The sequence below is a fragment of the Melanostigma gelatinosum genome, assembly GCF_949748355.1.
Source record: "Melanostigma gelatinosum genome assembly, contig: scaffold_178, whole genome shotgun sequence".
NCBI lineage: Eukaryota > Metazoa > Chordata > Actinopteri > Perciformes > Zoarcidae > Melanostigma > Melanostigma gelatinosum.
In genome coordinates, this window is record NW_027634868.1 from 1 (window position 1) to 20,104 (window position 20,104).

The window sequence follows — 20,104 nt, forward strand, 5'->3', positions numbered from 1 at the left end:
TGGCAGGTTGTGTAATGATGTTATTATGTCACTTTAGGAAAATGGCATGGGCTTAAGCAGGCAGAGGACAGTGAAAGTGCTTGTGGAACGAGGAAGAGGGGACTGAATATGCTTGTGTAACTTGGACAGTGATGTACAGGACACGGGACATTTTATTAATTTTTATTCAGAAATAACAGTTTCTCAACAGTGTTTGGTTTTAAACGATTCCTTTTTTTGACACGACCGCTCCGGCCTTTGAAAACACCCTTTCACAGGGTACAGAAGATGCTGGCGTGCACAAAAACGCAAACACAAATGCCCTGAATCCAACATCATCCACAATACTGAAGGGCTGTGTGTCCTTCACTATCATGGAGACGAGGGCTTCATCCAGCTCTTGTTTTCTGGTGGCTGGTTAAAAGAGAATAAATACAGTGTATGTTACCTGTCTTAATTTGCACAATAAACAAAAGTGAACAGGGAAAAAGTGTGATGGTGCATTTGTAATATTGTAATGACTTCCCATGGCTGGGTGAAGCTCCAGTTTCCTCCTCATTCTCATGCAAGGCACGGTAATGCCTTAGCATGGATGAGGTGTTGTTATTGTACCCCAACTCCTTGGAGCACAATAAACACCTCACCTTTGAATAAAATAAGAAACTGTGAAAAATACAGTTCTTGATAAGCAAACCTAATGTGTCTGAAATAGAGTTAGCTTTAGCTTACCTTATTAGGAGTTATCAAATCAAAGTGTTCCCACACAGGGGAAATCCTCCTCTTCCTAGCTGGCTCCATCACCTATCCTTCTCTCCTAACTCTCCAAACTATCTCTCTCTCTCTCTCTCTCTCCAAACTATCCAAACTCTCAACTGACCGCAACTCTCCACCAACAACCCACATTTTGAATGGAGCCTGAGTGGTTTATATTGCTGTCGAACCTCCCGGCAAACTCTGAACCACTTCCCGAAGCAGTCACGTGGTACAGCCGGGCAGCGAGGCTTCGGACGTCATCATTTTTGGCTCCTCCCCTACATGAAGCAAGCCTCGATACGCGCTTCAAGGAAACGCCCCCTCCATTACTCGACACACGCTTCGAAGCGTCGGCACATCTCGTAACATCACTACTTTCATTCTTTTTTTAGACTATCTCTGGGGCTCCCCTCGTCCTGCACAGGTGATTCACCTGCGGAGCTGTCGGTGAGTCTCGATTGGGTCCTGATTTAAATATACTCGTGTTCTGTTAGTGACAGTGCTTTGCTTGTATAGCTGCCAGTAGCTACGCTACATGCCCTCCTCCCCCCCCTTCTGGAGCCGACGCACATTGCCTGATCGGTAAGGTGATTTTATTCTGTTAGTTTATATACTTTGTGTTAATTATCATTTTATTCATTTTTTTGCTATCCTGTATTACAGGGGACTTTTGGTTGGGTTCAAGCGGAACGCCGCCAGAGCTGCGGCTACAGCTAACTCTGCGTAAATTAAGGACGCTGCTGTTTTGTGTACCGGTGTTTTGTCTATGGCCTTGGTTCAACTAACTGCGTTGGCCTACGGGATTGGTGTACTTTGACCGGCGCTGTGTCGCCTACAGAGTCTGACGCTGCTGTTATCAGCACTGCGCCCCTGTCTTGTGCTGTTGTTAGCAGCACCCTTGTTTTAATGAACCACCTCTTTTTAGCCATTCACAGCCATTCACTTCGTGTATTCTGACCAACGGATGCGAAGGCCCACTTTGGCTTTTAGTGTGTATAGATTGGGTTACTGATCACCCCCCGTGGCTGATCAGCCAACCCGAACTATTGTTGTTGTTGTTTTCCTTTTTGCTTTTTGTTTTGTTTCCTTTCTTAAGAACCAGAGCCTTTTTATAATTGTGTTCTTTGTCCGAGTAGGAGCTGCTAAGCCAAGGTGGTGGGGTTGGCTTTCCAGGTGGTGGTGTCTCCCTTTGTGTGCTGTGTCGTTTGGTGTGCCCCGGGTTGAGACCCTCACGTGTGGTTGTGTGTGTGAGTGTTGTGTACACGGGTGATCGGGGTGCCTCTTCTTTCGGGATCCTCACCTGCGCTGGTCCACCTCGCCGAGAGACAGCGAGATCCTTCTTGTGGCACTGGCACCTCTGCGTCACTCAGCGTCAGTCTGTGTCACGCATCGTCAGTCTGTGGCACGCAGCGTCACACAGCGTCCCTCTCTGTCACTCAGCGTCCCTCTCTGTCACTCAGCGTCACTCTCTGTCAGTTCAGCGGAAAGATTCAGCTGTGGCACGCGAGCATAGTTCGGCAATTGTCAAGAAGCTGCGGAGCTGAGGGGGCGGAGCAACATTTCCTGAGACATTTCCTGAGAACACCCGTTGTTGTTACGACAGATCAGCTTCCATAAATCAGTTTTATGATTTTAGTTGAGTCACCGGAGCCCCCTGTTCTCTGTATGCATCCTTAGAGTAAGTACGTTGTACTTTTTTGTTTCTCATTCATTTTATTTCAGTATGATTTTGCTGCTTATGCAACAAAATGGAACATAATACACTTTCCAAATTATTACTTTTATAGTCACTTACAACAATCGGCTAAAATAATGAAAATAAATCATCCGTTTTAGAATCATTTAAAAGTATATATTAAAATTAAGACATAAAATGTCCAATCCACAAATACATGTTTGAAAATATCTTCACTCTTCCTCTGCTTATATGTATATGTATGTCAGTAGGACATATGTTAACTGTTAACAGTTTACAGCATACTTAAATAAATATAAATAAATACAAAACACACACACACTTTGTACACACACTGCAGCAATTCTTTTGCAGGAATATGAGCATATTTTCCCCCTCTGGCAAAATACAACACGTCTCATGCCTTATTTTATTTTACCAGTTGGTGGCGGTAATGCGCCAATTTGTTTGCCAACCGCCAGTACACCAAAAGGGAGGAGAAGAAGAAGCTTTCCCGTGCCTGTGTTGTTGTGCTCATGAGCGACAGCGCTACGTACCCCGTTGTAATAATACTATGAGTGAGGAGCGGAGGACCCAGTCCTGCTGCCAGGACGGAGTCATCAGGGTAGTGTAAAAAAAGTATTTCAATCGGCGCAGGGGGACAGAGGGTTACGCAGAGTGACAGAGCGTGAAGCAGTGTGACGGAGCGTGAAGCAGTGTGACGGAGCGTGAAGCAGGGTGACGGAGCGGGACGCAGGGTGACGGAGCGTGACGGAGCGTGACGGAGCGTGACGGAGCGTGACGCAGAGTGACAGAGCGTGACCCAGGGTGACAGATATGTGATGTTGATGGTTAATTTGCAACCAAGTTGTATACATCATGTATTTACTTGTTATTTGTATGTAATAGAAAAGTGAGCATGTGTAGTTCATGAAGCAATAAATAATGACAATTGAAAAATATAGAGAGATGTTTGGTTCATTCTTTTCAAACACTAAGCCTAATTTACCTCAGTCATTGATTTAATTGTCACACTTAAATCCTGAATTGACTGGTGAAACAGAAGAAGTTAAAGGCCAAGATGAGAAGATATAATGTTGGTCAAATACTGTGGTCCAAATTCAATTTATTCAGTTGTATTGTATATTAATGTTAGACAAACTGGAGTATCCACTCTATTATACGCATGGCTAACATACAGGTAGTACAACAGCAATACAAACAGTGATACCAATCGCTGGCCTCTACTTGTCTGCAGAAGGTAACGATGGCTCGGCCCACGGAACAGAAGAAATTGCCGATGCGCGAGAAGAACTTGCAGATGCAGCTCTTTGTTGGTAGCATCAACTGTTTTTTCATGGCGGAGGCGATGTAGTTTTCAAGTGCCGTGTCCCCAGATATCAAAGAGTGCAGCACCATTGTTGCATTGCCCATCTCCTTGCAGAGTTGGTTGAAGATGGTCTTGTCGAAGTCCTTCAAGGTTTCAGGTGCGACATCAAAGTTCATGCGCTCGACTTCGGCCCACGTCTTTTCAAGTAGACGCTCTATGATGTCTGTGAGGTCGGGTACTATGATGATCACTTTGGATTTCTTTAATGCCCGCGAAACCAGCTTCTCTAAGATTATCTTGATGAAGAATTTCCTGCTTTCTTCCTGCGCAGGTTGTGCATATGTCTTCATAATTGTTTGATTTGTGGTCGATGATCTTGAGCTCTGAGAAGAAAAAATGGATTAGCATGAAATACTAAAACTGTAAATATAAATGAATGTCATTTAGCCTTTCACATAAGATCCATCATGAAGGTATTGTCTGTTGCATGATCATAAGACAATATATTACATTCATTACAGCAATTTTGGGGTTAAGTGTCTTGCTCAAGGACACTTTGACATGCGACTAGCAGAACCAGAGCCAGGGATTGAACCGCCGACCCTCTGATTGAAAGACGGCCCTGCTATCCCCTTAGCCACAGTCGCCCTATATAGAATCACTTCACTACTTAAATTAAGCAGCTTTTGTGAACTCACAGGATATCTAATAAGATTGGTGCTTAATTATGTGCATGGATTAAGCTCTGGCTAGAATTGGTTTGCAACTATTTATTGTCAGCATTAATTTACATAAATAAATACAGGTAAATCTTATTATATACTGCCATTCAATTTGAAAGGCTCTCGATGGAACCCATCCAGCATTACTGTTTGTTCTTTGTTGCTTATTTCTCTAAATAGAGATTTGACTTTTAGATGTTGAATGACACTGTTGGGGTCTGACTCTGACCATATGGCTTCAAAATGTGCTGTGGACAAAGAAAATCAGGCCTTAACTTTTTCAAGCAAAGGTCTCATCCTGATTTGTAGTTGATAAGAGCAAAGGGATTTCACACTCGGGTGTGAATTCCCCCCCCCCCCCCCCCAAATAACCATGGTAACCGCGGCAATCTCATTGGCCGAGAGCCAAGAGACCCGAGGACCCCTGTGGTTCGGCCACTGTTCTATAAAACTCTCTGCTGCCCCCACCTCATGGCTTTTTCCAATCGACCTCGGTTGAGTTAGGGAGCACGCAACCGCTCTTCACCCGGACCTTCGTCCTGGACGCATGAAGATACATCGGCCTCTCCTCCCCCCTCCAGCACGACGGAGGCCACGAGGACGCAACGGCCCTTTTCCCCTACTCAAACCCTGACAAGCCATTTCGTCATGGACGAAACAGCCCGCGATAACGAATCTGCTTCAGCGATCCATTCAGTGCTTTTTGCTCCTTTTTCTTTCCGTGCACAAACCGGCACAGAGGAGCCCGACGAAGCCTCGCTCCTCTCCTGACCGATGATTACCGGTAAGACGCACAGACCACGTCGTCTCAACCGAAGTTAAACTGTCCTCCCTGCAGCGAGGATCGTCTGCGTTTCGCTCCAGAGCGAGCTCACGCCACGACGGCACAGCGCCCGCTGCAAAGCCGCGCTGCAAGCAGCCTAACCCCCCCCTTCTGCCGAAGAAAAAGGACAAATTTGCCACGAACACTTCCACGTTGCAACGAAGCATCTACAAGTAAGGTTCTTGGCATTTGGGCATAGCTTAGCTTAAATTAACGTAAGTTTAATTCAGGTCATTCATTTATATGTTGATATTCCCGTGTTTTTGTGTGTTTAAGTTACTGTCGCGTGATATTGAGGTATTACGCAATCATTACGGCGCAGAGAAGCGCCGCTGTATTCGTGTATTAACTGCTATGACTGTTTCTTTGGGATTATTTTCATTCATTGTCTTCCACTCCGTGTGGAAGTTCTCTTTTCATTGACTCGACTCGGTGAGTGAGCTGAGGTGCGTGGTTTATCACGGCATAAGTTACCGGCAGTTCAAAGACGACAGCGGTATATTTATGCATGATAGAACCAGCAAGCAGGCTCCCTACCACATCGCACGCCGAAGCGTGATTCACTTCGAGTTCTCGCTCCTTTTTTCTCTTTCCTCCTCTCACGTAACACACACAGCTCCTAGCTCTACACCTGAGAAACCCCGTTGAAACGATCGCCTCACAACACACGTGCTGCCCAGGCACACGTGATTACATACAGCAGTCTCACTGCCATTTTGGTCCGAGTCACTCGACTCCGCCATCTTTGTAGTTTCTAGCTGTAGTTCTTAAGGCCCCTCCCCCTTTGGCCCGCGTCACTCGACGCCGCCATCTTTGTAGTTTTTAGCGGTAGCTGTAAGACTCTCCTTCCTGTTCACCCACAGACCCACACACACACATACACACACAGACATACACCCTCATCCATTTTATTCATTCTTTAGTTTAGGCATATAAAATTGTATGATAACGTTTGTTGGTTGCAATATTAATTGATTTGATCATTTATTATTTTGATTCAATAAACTCTGTTATACTTTCAGGAGCAGTCGTCTGTGATTACTTGTGCATATGTATTTGATAAGACTGTATGTAGTAGCCTGTGCTCGAACTTAAAACCTTCACTGTCACTGAATGTATAGTCATACGCAGACTATTGACATTATGAGTGACTACTAATTATGAGACTTAGTTTTATCGTTTGGTTATTGGTCCCTGTTCGCAGGGTGGTGCCCCGTTTATATTAATAATCATTAATAATTGTTACATACATCAATAATTCTATTGATGTCAAGAATTCAGTTTCTTAAATGCTGATAACCCAAACACGCTCCTTTAGATCCCAACAACACATATGTTGACAAAGACAACATTTGTTGTTACAAAACATATATTTGTTAATTAGGTACTGTAAATGCTGTACAAGTTTGAAGTATTAGTTGGTTACAACACCAATATACAATAAATACTTTGAGTACACTTTATTCTTTACTGCAGGTAAATGTTCTTCTGAGAGACAGCCTGGCTGCAGCTGACTGGTGTCTCAAGACACAATTTGATGGAGGGTTTAAAGTTCCCGCTGTCCTTTCCATGGATGAAAAGGAACAACAGGAAGTGTTGTGACAACCCACACGTTATATGGATTGCTATCACTCTAAACAGTACAATGCATATCCATCCATATTTATAATTTGCATTCCTTTAGTCTGCAGCGTGAAAGTGTTTATCGTTGCCATGGGTAACAGGTTTCAAGTGAAGTTAGCCCGCAATTAGCTTGTTGACAAAAACGAGTGGCCATACCATGATAATTCGGCCTTTTTTTAATAAACTAATTACAACTACCAACAGTCATGCCTTCAATGACCTTAATGTATGTAATGTATGTAATGTAAACTACGGCGGAATGCCACAAGATGCTAGTGGTACCAGTCGCAAACAGTCTCGCTAGTTTAGCATTTCCAACTGTAACGTTAATACTGAAAAACAACACGGCGGTTATTTTTAGCTCACATGTTAGCAAAGATTAGCTAGCAACAGTTACCTACCGATTCGGTGCTGGAGAAATGTTGAGCCGCAAAAAACCTGTCGGTGGTGTTTTAACGCAGAAATGTTGTTTCTTTCAGCAGGGCCGAGATCCTTCTTGTGGCACGCGTCAGTCTGTGTCATGCAGCGTCAGTCTGTGGTACGCAGCATCACACAGCGTCCCTCTCTGTCACTCAGCGTCACTCTCTGTCAGTTCAACGGACAGATTCAGCTGTGGCACGCGAGCATAGTTCGGCAATGGAGTGGTCTCGTGTGACCAAAAAGGAGAGTATTCAAAAGAAAAACTGCTTTTAATTGAATCCCCTTATTATGGATCTTTAGCCACAAGGTGGCAGTACACATGCTGTACCCGATCATCTGCTTTAAATGTCACTGACCCCATCATGTCGCTCACACATTGTTTTGCTCCTCTTCCCTCAGTGAGTGTGATAAGATTAAAGTTGCTCAGGGTGTCTCTGGAGCGGTGCAGGACAAAGGCTCCATCCACAAGTTTGTTCCCTACCTGCTGGCTGGCATCCAGCACTCCTGTCAGGACATCGGAGCCAAGAGCCTCACACAGCTCAGGTAAAGACACATAGAACCGCATGCACTCCGGGTAGTGAAATACAAGGTACACCTGTGCTATCAATTGCATTTCAACACAACGGCCATAAATTCTACCATTACAAGATGCACTGACATCACTTTTATCAGACCATGCACTTTTCCATACAGAGTACTTAGCAATACCACTATGGTTCTAACAATGGCTTGAATATCTTGTTTTATTTAAATCAAATGTTCCTCTCTTTCTGCCTGTGAAAATGAAACGCCATTATGCTGTTCAAATTTCAACATAGTTTGCAGTAGGGATGTTATTAACCGTGCTGAGTAAAGCATAGGAGGGGCTGGTCCACCCAAGCTGTTTACTTCAGGGCTAACCGCCCTTCACTTAAATCAACAGCTGGCTGACGAGCAAACTCGGGTCTCACGAGTTTTGAGGAGTTGTCGCATTTATTCACCTGCAAAGAAAACATCACAAACAAGTGAACATTATAGGTATTGTAAATATAGACCTAAGTGGCCACAGGGTGCTTTAAATATCTGGTTTGCTGAATAGAGTATACTTGACATTAAGTATAGAGCTATTCCTATGCCCTTAAAAGGTCGTAGTATAGTGTGTCGAAAGTCCTAGTATATTGTGTCAAAGAAGCAAAACAAGTCATAGTATAATATCTTTAACAATAGTTTGTCGAAGAAAGTAAAAGTCATACTATAGTGTCTGGAAAAAGCTGCAGTACATGTCAAATGTCACAGAATAGGTTAAAGAAAAAGGATTAGTATGGTGAAAAAATACATAAAGAATAGTGTAAATCTAAATAGTATAGAATGCTAGTCATAAATAAGCCATAATGTAGTAGTAATAGTATAGCAGGCCACAACTGCTAAGACTTTATCTATGATGACAATTATGAAACACATTCTGAATAGAATTAGAATGATTTGGGACACTTTAGACATACTTGCCCAGCGCCTATGCTGCACTGTATTCTCTCCCTTGCAGTCTGATGTGGGTAACAGCATTTCTTTCCTCTTTGCAGAGCCATGATGTATTCTGGAGATCTAAAATTTGAAAAGAGAACAACTTCGGCTCAAGCGGAGGGTGGAGTCCACAGCCTGCACAGGTACACACACAACTCACCTAAGTAGACTACAGCTTTGTTGTAATTTGGTTTCATATTTCAACATCTTCCTCTTTCTCCCCACAGTTATGAGAAACGGCTGTTTTGAGAAGACGCCAGACAGAGAATCCTTCCAACAGACACATTATGCAAACACACTTCAAGCCAGACCCTCTTTCATTCATGGCCACACCCACACACACACACACACACTTAACTTTTCATACAATTCAGTCTTTAAAGATGAGCTCTTGCCCCCTCTCTACTCTTCCAAGGATCCACCAAGTCTTCCTGCCAGTGTCATCTATGCATTGTCTGTGTTTTGTGTGTATGAAGAATGGGGATGAAGCATTTATCAATCAGTGCACGTGTGATTGAGTCCCTCAATGCCTTTCAAGTAGATGTCTGGAATGTCCATGTTAAGGCAAAAAGAAAAGTTGTCCAATAATAAAACGTATGTTTTTCCACACGCTGCTGTCTTCGTATTTGTCACCTCTGCTTTTATATTTGTGAATATCTAGTACTTTGAGACAATGTAACAAAATGTACTTTCATCGACACATTGGTCCAAGTCATAATCTAGTAAATCCAAAATGGCTAAATATACCATGTCTACCAAAAGCCATAGTTAAGTACATTTGAAAAAGTAATTGTATAGTTGAGACAAGTCATAAAGTACTGGTAATAGTAAAATGTGTCATAGTATATAGCATGTGGGGAAAAAAGCAATAATGCAGTATCTCAAAAAAGTATTAAAATAGCCATAGTATGTTGGCAAGTCATGAAAGAGCCACAGTATAATATATCCAGAAACATCTTACTCCTGTGGTTAAGTTGGATGTTATCAAAGCTAGCGTTATAACTTCATAACCCAGCTCTGTCACTTTGTGATTTCTATTGCCAGATAAAGGCTGTGTTGGTTTAATTTACATTTAATTCATGTTAAATTAAAGGTCCAATGGGATCCCATATTGATGTGTTGTAAAATCTTTGCAGGTTAAGTGCTGAGGCTGTATACTTTACCACTTATGGTGGGGCTAGTGTTATATCAAGTAAAACACCACTTTGATTAAGGGACTGATTTTTAATGTCTATCACTATACACACAATTTCCTTTGTAGTTTTGATACCATTGTCTATGTTCTACAGATGTCTGCCACTGCACCGTGACCCTCCCAGCCCGTCCATGACTCGTACTGCTGGGCGTCACATAAGTGTCACATAAGCAAGTGTTTCTTTTCTTAAAAGGATGAAATTGTTTCTCTAAATAAGATTATTCTCTCATAATTAGAAGACAGAGGTCATTGAGAACTTACAATTTTTTATTTGTTGAATCCACCCGGACTCTGTGTTAAGCACAAACAATCTTAACTTATTACATCTAATATCTTACAAGCTTTCTCTGTTATTACATTTTTTAGGCGCTTCATTGGTCTCAACCCTGAGAGGGGAGAAGACAGGGCAGCTGTGAATCCCCATGTTGTCACCTTCATAAAGAACTCCTGGACTTTGATTGGGGCGTTAAGAAGCCCACATCACCTCACAGGAGCTCACGCAGCCCACGCTGCAACCAGATGTGCCTGTTGACATTTTAAGGTAACAAGCAATGTTCCCTCTAATTTTTCATGTGTCTGGGCATACACACAAGCTCCCTGAGCACACTGAGGACCACTGTGAGCAACATCAGATGTGCACGCTGTGGCCACACACCAGTATCACACCTGTTCAAAACCTTGGATCATAGCAAGTTACATGGCTTATTAAAAGAATCAAATTACAGCAGCAATTTTCACTAGTTTACTTTTAATATAAGTGATTTGACAAACTTTAAAGGAAAAAGACAAAAATCTTGTTGTTCATGAGATGTGTAGTATGTTTTATGTGAGAGTCTTGCTTTGGCCTGTGTGAGGTCCTGTTGTGGAAGAAATGATACATATACACCTTTCAGACATAACATTTTGTTCACATTAAAACATTCACATTTTGCACAATGACGTGTGCTGTAGCTTGTGATACAGTGTAAATTCCTGTAACTCTGTCTGTAAAATATGTAATTACTCAGTTTTTTATTATCATTTCTACTACCCATAAATTATCTAGTAGTAACATAATTTAATGATTAATATCCATAAGTAAAAAATCTTAATAAATGTCACTAGAATATGCACAAATCTGACTTAAATTTTACCTTATTTTTCACGTCTGTCCTTCTCACTTCTCCAATGGTTGTACACTTTGTCCAGGTTGATGGCTTCGTCTGCTTCTTGCTTTGACTTTATGTCGCTGCCCGTTCGTTTCGCCATGATAAGGGGGGATAAGGGGCATTTGCGTCTCGTAACTCCGCCGCACTGTTGATAGCTAGCTAACCTGCACGGCGCGAATGGGCAGGGCAATAGTGTCAATGCTATGATTGGCTGCGTAGCGTAAGTGAACCGAATCGTATCATTGGCTGGACACCTGTCACTCACTGAGTTACGTTGCAAAATAGTACAGAAAACTAAATTATTATTATTATTATTATTATTATTATTGGTTTAATTGATTAGATAAGATTAGGACTAATATTAGATATTAATTAATACGTTTATGTTGAATTTTATTTTATGCGCTGCATAGATTTTCTTGTGCGCTGAGAATGTGCGAGCAGTGCGCGATTGCTCAAGCGCGCAGCTTAGAGGGAACATTGGTAACAAGTCTCAGAATTGTGTTCAGTTCGGTTCCATAGTTGTCTCAATTGTGCAATTCCAGATTTCAAATACTAATGTGAAATGGATCTTGTAGGCACGATACATGAAGTAAGGTCTGTACGTTTTATACAGACGGTTGAGAACATTGTTCTGATTGTATTTTAAAAGAGTCATAATTTGAAATAAGTTCGTGATGGAATGCGTTTGATGCAGTGGCTTTAATGTGTCTTTTTTTAATGTAATCTTGTCGGGCCATCTCTTATCATATTTCAAGATAAAAGGGGGAAACACTTTCTATGAAGCGCATGTCTATAATGCATTATAAACACACTTATAATCTTATAGCACTGGATAATTATTGTTACAACCACTCATAAATATTCACAATGCTTTACAACAATCAAATTACATTATAAAGGATTTTATACATTATAATGCCTCTATAATCACTGTTATAATTTATTATGTGGTTAGAACGTAACTAAGTGGCCATTGTTTGCTTCATATAGGAGGAATAATCTTGTGTTCCTACATATATGTAATGATATTTATTCACTTTAATAAAAGAAAACAATCATTTATATTATGATACTTGACCTTTAGGCATTAGAAATAGCTTTATAATGTGTTATGAATATTGTTATAAAGCATTGTGAATATTTATGAGTGCTTATAACCATGACTATACAGGACAGATTAATGCATTATAGACAGAGAGGAAATCGTATCAGAAAATGGAAACTAAATTCAGGGTACACGGACTCGGACAGATTAAGAACCTGTTCAACACAAGGAACGGTGATTGTGTTAATTGTATTATGTCGAAATGCAAACACTTTCAAATTGTTACTTAATGTTTTTGATACTGTATATTGATAAAGTCTCTTGTCTGAGTCGTTTCTATGCTCGCAATTTTCAGCAGTTTTCTTTGCAAAATGTAGTGAAGTAAAAGTCAACAGAAATATTAATAGTAAAGTACAGACATCCAAAAAAACGACTTAAGTACAGTAACGAAGTATTTCTACTTCGTTACTGTACACCACTGACCTACTAAAATTCACCTTCCCATTCCCCGTTCTTTCTTCCAGTTTATTTCCTGACAAATGGTCAACAAGCGACACACCGATGCAGTCTCCCAGGACGCCGACAGCAGCGTTGCAGCTTTTTGCCAATACAACTGAATAAATTGAATTTGGACCACAGTATTTGACCAACATTATATCTTCTCATCTTGGCCTTTAACTTCTTCTGTTTCACCAGTCAATTCAGGATTTAAGTGTGACAATTAAATCAATGACTCAGGTAAATTAGGCTTAGTGTTTGAAAAGAATGAACCAAACATCTCTCTATATTTTTCAATTGTCATTATTTATTGCTTCATGAACTACACATGCTCACTTTTCTATTACATACAAATAACAAGTAAATACATGATGTATACAACTTGGTTGCAAATTAACCATCAACATCACATATCTGTCACCCTGGGTCACGCTCTGTCACTCTGCGTCACCCTGCGTCCCGCTCCGTCACCTTGCTTCACGCTCCGTCACACTGCTTCACGCTCTGTCACTCTGCGTAACCCTCTGTCCCCCTGCGCCGATTGAAATACTTTTTTTACACTACCCTGATGACTCCGTCCTGGCAGCAGGACTGGGTCCTCCGCTCCTCACTCATAGTATTATTACAACGGGGTACGTAGCGCTGTCGCTCATGAGCACAACAACACAGGCACGGGAAAGCTTCTTCTTCTCCTCCCTTTTGGTGTACTGGCGGTTGGCAAACGAATTGGCGCATTACCGCCACCAACTGGTAAAATAAAATAAGGCATGAGACGTGTTGTATTTTGCCAGAGGGGGAAAATATGCTCATATTCCTGCAAAAGAATTGCTGCAGTGTGTGTACAAAGTGTGTGTGTGTTTTGTATTTATTTATATTTATTTAAGTATGCTGTAAACTGTTAACAGTTGTTGGGCTCTGATAAATGGCTTCAACATGTGCTGTGGACAAAGACAATCAGGCCTTCGCTTTTTCAAGCAAAGGTCTCATCCTGACTTGTAGTTTGAGGAGAGCAAAGGGATTTCACACTCAGGTGTGAATTCCCCCCCCCCCAAATAACCATGATAACCGCGGCAGTCTCATTGGCCGAAGGCCAGGAGACCCCAGGACCCCTGTGGTTCAGCCGATGTTCTATAAAACTGTTTTTAGTTCACACTCCTAGGCTTTCCCCCTTCGACCTCGGTTGAGTTAGGAGGCACACAACCGCTCTCTTCGCCCGGACCCCCCCCCCCCCCCCGTCCAGGCCACAGAGAATCCAGCTTTTCCAACTCTCCCTCCGGGGTGAACAGGGAGCACACGCAAACGCTCTCTTCGCTCGGACACCCCCGTCCAGGCCACAGAAGAACCAGCTTTCCCCCCACGAGGGAGCCCCTCGAACCCTCATCAAACCCTGTCAGGTCACGAGCCATTTCGCTGGACGAAACAGCCCGCGATAACGAATCTGCATCAGCATTCGTTCAGTGCTTTCTGCTTCTTTTTATTTTGTGCACAAACCGGCACAGAGGAGCCCGACGAAGCCTCGCTCCTCTCCTGACCGATGATTACCGGGAGACCTACGGACCACGTCGTCTCAGCCGAAGTTAAACTGTCCTCCCTGCAGCGAGGACAGATCACGTCTGCGTTTGCTCCCGAGCCACGCCAACGGACCGAAGCCGCACCAGCAACGCCGTGCGACACACAGCGCCCGCTGCAAAGCCGCGCTGCAAGCAGCCCCCCCCCTGTCCCCCTTCCCGACGAGGAAGACGGACCACTTTGCCACAAACACTTCCACGTTGCAACGAAGCATCTACAAGTAAGGTTCTTGGCATTTGGGCATAGCTTAGCTTAAATTAACTTAAGTTTAATTCAGGCCATTCATTTATATGTTGATATTCCCGTGTTTTTGTTGTTTAAATTACTGTCGCGTGATATCGAGATATTACGCAACTCCTCGCGGACGAGAGAAGCTCCGCTGTATTTGTGTATTAACTGTGACTGTTTGCTTGGATTTATTTGATTTCTTTTCATTGGTTTTACGACACTTCGTGTAGTATTCTCTGCTCATTAAATCAGCTCTGTGAGTGAAGTGTGGAATCTCGGCTATCGTACATAACTGCTGGCAGTTCTACCGACAACGGCACGTTATGTACGATACGCCAGACACCCCCATTATCACTACAACGCGGACAGCACGCAGAAGCTTGATTCATGACCCCCACCTTTGCTCTCTCTTTCTTCTCTCTGCCCCGGGAGAAACCCCATTGAAACGATCGCCTCACATCACGTGCTGCCCAGGCACACGTGAATTACATACAGCAGCCCCATTCTGCCATTTTGTCCGGGTCCCTCGACTCCGCCATCTTTGTAGTTTTTAGCTGTAGTTCTTAAGGCCCCTCCCCTTTGGCCAGCGTCACTCGACGCCGCCATCTTTGTAGTCTTTCGAGTAGCTGTAAGACTCCTTCCTGTTCACCCACAGACCCACACACACATACACATACACACACAGACATACACCCTCATCCACTTTATTCATTCTTTAGTTTAGGCATATAAAATTGTATGATAACGTTTGTTGGTTGCAATATTAATTGATTTGATCATTTATTATTTTGATTCAATAAACTCTGTTATACTTTCAGGAGCAGTCGTCTGTGATTACTTGTGCATATGTATTTGATAAGACTGTATGTAGTAGTCTGTGCTCGAACTTAAAACCCTTCACTGTCACTGAATGTATAGTCATACGCAGACTATTGACATTATGAGTGACTACTAATTATGAGACTTAGTTTTATCGTTTGGTTATTGGTCCCTGTTCGCAGGGTGGTGCCCCGTTTATATTAATAATCATTAATAATTGTTACATACATCAATAATTCTATTGATGTCAAGAATTCAGTTTCTTAAATGCTGATAACCCAAACACGCTCCTTTAGATCCCAACATAATGGTGCCCCGTGTGAGGCTACGTTATTCCAGTTTTGTTACAGTATATATGCACAGTAATCCATAATTATTTTTGAATAATTAATTTTCCAAAAAAATATTTTTTTTCGAAAAATTATTTTTTTCCCTCTTTTGAATGATCCAAATTCCTGAAACTTATTTCCCAAAATAGGTAGGCTTTGATCTTCAAAATCTTGTCTTATTGTAATTCAATTTTTGATTTAAAATTTTGATTTTTAATCTTAATCTTTAATTCCCTTCTCGAAATTTTATTTCGTTTCCTTTCCAGGTTTAATAATTCATTTCACTTCTTAAACTAACAGCCAGCTGTGTAGTAGATTTGATCATTTATTTGTAATACCTTGCTTGTTTCTTAAATCCCTCCAAAGAAGTTACACACAGCTGTCACAGGCCCAAAGTGCTAAACCACATTAGCATTTTCGCACCTCTGGCTGCAAAGCAGTAGTGATACCTCAGAGCAGCAACAGTAGAAACGTAAGTCATAGAGCTAGACATTTCACTGTGCGCCTGCATGAACCGTAACACTAACAGTAATTAACATCTAACAGTAGAAATCCTAAGTCACAGAACTAGACATTTCACTGAGAACCGTAAACACTAACAGTTCCGTTCTAACACTAGGGAATTAACAACCACTGGGAGTCGCGCTCATCAGAGAGAATGAGCGACGAGAAATCCCCCACTCCTGGAGCTGTAGCTCCAGAAGACACCGCCTTACGAGATGCGGTGGCTGATGTCCTCGGACTCACAGCAAAGGAAAGAGAGTACTTTGCAAAATACACTGCTGTCCTATGTGACGAGCAATTAGAGCAGCTGGTGGCTTATGTAAATAACCCAGCAGGTAACAGAGAGCGCCTGATTCAGGACGTAATCGGCGAAATACTGCTCATCTACCATCAGAAAATGCAGCTGCAAGCTGCCCGAACCCGGGCACAGAGCGACGAGCAGCAACGCGAGATCTGGACACTCCGAACAGAGGTTCAGGAGTTGTCACGTGACTATAGAGCCCTACAGTCAGAAAATAGTAGCCTGCGCAGTGACCTCAGAGAGGTCAACCTAAAACTCTCTAAAGCATCAGAGAGTGATGACAAACTGAAAGCGCTTCAAGGTGTTCCAGCAACCCCGGTAGGTACTGCTACCCCCTACCGAGCCTTTCAGCCCAGTCATTTCTTGGTCTCGGCTCCCTCATTCCCCGAGACCCGAACCACCTTGCATTTCGTGAAAGCGACATCCCCAACCAGGAGGAGAGAGGACCAACACCAGGTCCTAGTCGGCCCAGGTGGCTTCAAAACCACCTCAGGCGAACGCAATCCTCCACGCAGTTCACGCGCGCGACAAGAACTGACCCCATCCCCCCTCAGGGAGGGAGGATGATAGTCGTTACCACCATCGCGAGTATGGAGACTCAGACGACTCGGACGGCCCAGGCCCCATCAACCTAGGAGGCCTGCGCACTCGACAGATTGAGTCTCTGGTAAAAGACGTAGAGCGCTTCAATCCCGATAATCACGACTCGAGCATCGATGACTACCTAAGGGAGATCGATCGCTGCCTCCTCGACCTATCGCGCCCCTCATCGCGCGAAAAGCTAAAGCTAGTGTGGAAAACCACAGCGCGAAGCGTCCACGCTTTCGTGGAAACGCTCCAGCCGAGCATCCGCGACTGCTATTCATCCCTTTGTCACGCCCTTAGGGAGGAGTACTCCCTGTACTCTAACCCAGCTTCTGCCATCCTCTGCGCCTTTGCCATTTCCCAGGAAAGGCTAGAGTCTCCGAGAGACTACTTCAGGCGCTTGAGATCTGCGTACTTCCAAGGACGTAACGCCCCAGGTCTAGAAGAAGACCATGCCTTCAAGTCGCTATTCCTGCACAATCTCCACGACAACGTGAGATACGATGTTACTATGCACTGCAGAACGAGTAACCTCACCCTGCCAGAGATTAGGAAATACGCGCAACTTGCATGGGAGACACGCGGACGGCCGACAAATCGGTACGAAGACACCGCCATAGTCTTAGGCATCCAACAGTCGAGCGACTCCGACCTAGCGTCGGAAGACGACGAGAGGACTTGGCCTAGCGAGCCCTGGTCACCCCCGAGGAACAAACGACCCTGGCGGTCGAAAGACCAACGGAACCAGGGGGGTGAAAGACACCCTCAAGGGCAACACCTCAGGTAACGCTGACTCACAGCCCACCTGACTAAGCCAAGTGACCTTTCCCCCTGCTGCCAAGTCGACATGGTAGGGGGGGGGAAGATAACTCAGCACACTTCCGGAAACGACCACTCCCATTTTCGCACCTCGTTCTTCAACCTTCTTGGGCGACCTTGCTCGCAAAGGCAATGCCCGTTATGTATAAATCTATACATATTCTTCAGTCCTACTGGGGGGTCATAACACTCTTGCTCTACCCGACTCCGGGTCAGAAACGAGCCTCATGTGTTCCCCCACCTTTTCGCATACACCTCTAGGGTGCCACAACCTTAGAGGCCCTTAGAGGCCCTTTCGAGCACCCTAGCTCGTAAAACCTTTTGTCAACTAAGCCTTCTTCTCCTGCTCTGTCAGCATGAGCCACCTCCAGCTTGTTCAACGAAGCCACCGCCTTCTTTCAGCCGAGTCATCGCCCGGGCCTGTCAAGTCGCCAGTGCCGTAGGTAACTGAACTTGACCTGTGCGCCGGACCTGTCTCCATCTCTAATTAGGAGGGTGGGGGGAGGGAGATATCACCAGCCCGTCATGACACACTCCAGAGTGAAACTGTTCGCGACGTTTCCCTGAGTGCTGACGGTAACGTGGGATATCTGCCCTCGCCACTTGAACAGCGCGAGGGGGGTGGGATCTCTGACAACAGAAACTTAGAGAGATGCACTTCACAGGAAGTACACTCTAATCTCGCCAGTGCCGAAACCAACCGGCAGAATGGCAGCTTACTATTGACTACTAACGTTTAACTGCATGCTCCAACTCACCCTGTAGACATGCACTAACCGCTAACACAGCCAACTTCAACCAGAACAGTTGCATGACCTGACAAACCATTGCGACTGTAAACTGATGCTCCACTCTCATAGAGAACCCTTTGCATGCTTTATAGACTCTACCAGAAGTAACCAAAGAAGACATAACCTCTGCCGTAGCAGTCAGATTTAACCCAGGACCTCATCCGAGAAGGCTCAGCTGTCAACAGCTGGAGCAGCGAAGGACCAGCCTAGCTAGTCACACTAGCCGTGCTAACGAAATCTGTAAATCTGCTACCACTACTGTTATGCAACCCTCACAGGTACCTCTGGCCTATAGTCTTGGCAACGCAACTCCAATATCGATAGATTCTAAAACTTAGACACAGGACTCGCTCCAATACCGATTAGAGAGAGGTAGACGCACATATCATGTACCAATAGATCCAGAAGCGACAGACTAACTGGATTCCCTCCTATTCATAAGACCACGTAGCCAACCTACGACTGCTCCGCCGACGGACTCCAGTCCTGTCTAGGAGTTGAACCAGTAACCACTGTTTGCCCCTCACCTGCTTCTTGTCTTTCTATTCTTTCCTTCTCTCTCTTTTGTGTTTTGTTTTGTTTATTTGGGTTGTTACTTTCTTTGACACTGTGCCGCAATGCTAGATTATCACAACATCATAATAGCGATTGAATTATTTGGGAATAATGTTTTGCTCACCTATGATTTGAATTGTGTATGATAGTAGATGTAGGTAGAAGTAGTTAAAGTCATCTGCCCAGATGCCACCTTAGTCATCTGCCCAGATGCCAATGAACTCTGAACTTGACCACTATGGCCAATGAACTCCGAACTTGAACACCATGAACTTGACCAGTATGAACCTTGAACTCTATGAACAATGAACACTGCCTGTTTTAACCACTGCTTTTGGTCTCAGGAACACTTGGACTGTCTCACCTCTTCAGGTTTCCCCACCACATGGATGCACATGCCAGCCCTTGGTTTGCTCTAAAGACCGAAGCCAACATCTCGCTCTTCAGAACAAAGGGGGGATGTTGGGCTCTGATAAATGGCTTCAACATGTGCTGTGGACAAAGACAATCAGGCCTTCGCTTTTTCAAGCAAAGGTCTCATCCTGACTTGTAGTTTGAGGAGAGCAAAGGGATTTCACACTCAGGTGTGAATTCCCCCCCCCCAAATAACCATGGTAACCGCGGCAGTCTCATTGGCCGAAGGCCAGGAGACCCCAGGACCCCTGTGGTTCAGCCGATGTTCTATAAAACTGTTTTTAGTTCACACTCCTAGGCTTTCCCCCTTCGACCTCGGTTGAGTTAGGAGGCACACAACCGCTCTCTTCGCCCGGACCCCCCCCCCCCGTCCAGGCCACAGAGAATCCAGCTTTTCCAACTCTCCCTCCGGGGTGAACAGGGAGCACACGCAAACGCTCTCTTCGCTCGGACACCCCCGTCCAGGCCACAGAAGA

The 20,104-nt window shown here is 44.0% G+C and overlaps 1 protein-coding gene across 1 annotated transcript; it reads left to right on the forward strand.

Annotated features, from left to right (window-relative positions):
- Window positions 1-7,541: 7,541 nt before the first annotated feature.
- LOC306797544 (inosine-5'-monophosphate dehydrogenase 2-like) lies at window positions 7,542-9,434 on the forward strand (the record flags this gene model as incomplete). The annotated part of the gene is made up of 4 exons (XM_079297467.1): window positions 7,542-7,549; window positions 7,725-7,868; window positions 8,885-8,968; window positions 9,053-9,434. The coding sequence occupies 4 exons, from the start codon at window positions 7,542-7,544 to the stop codon at window positions 9,072-9,074; spliced, it is 258 nt and encodes an 85-aa protein (XP_079153593.1). The 3' UTR covers window positions 9,075-9,434.
- Between the last annotated feature and the right edge of the window lie 10,670 nt (window positions 9,435-20,104).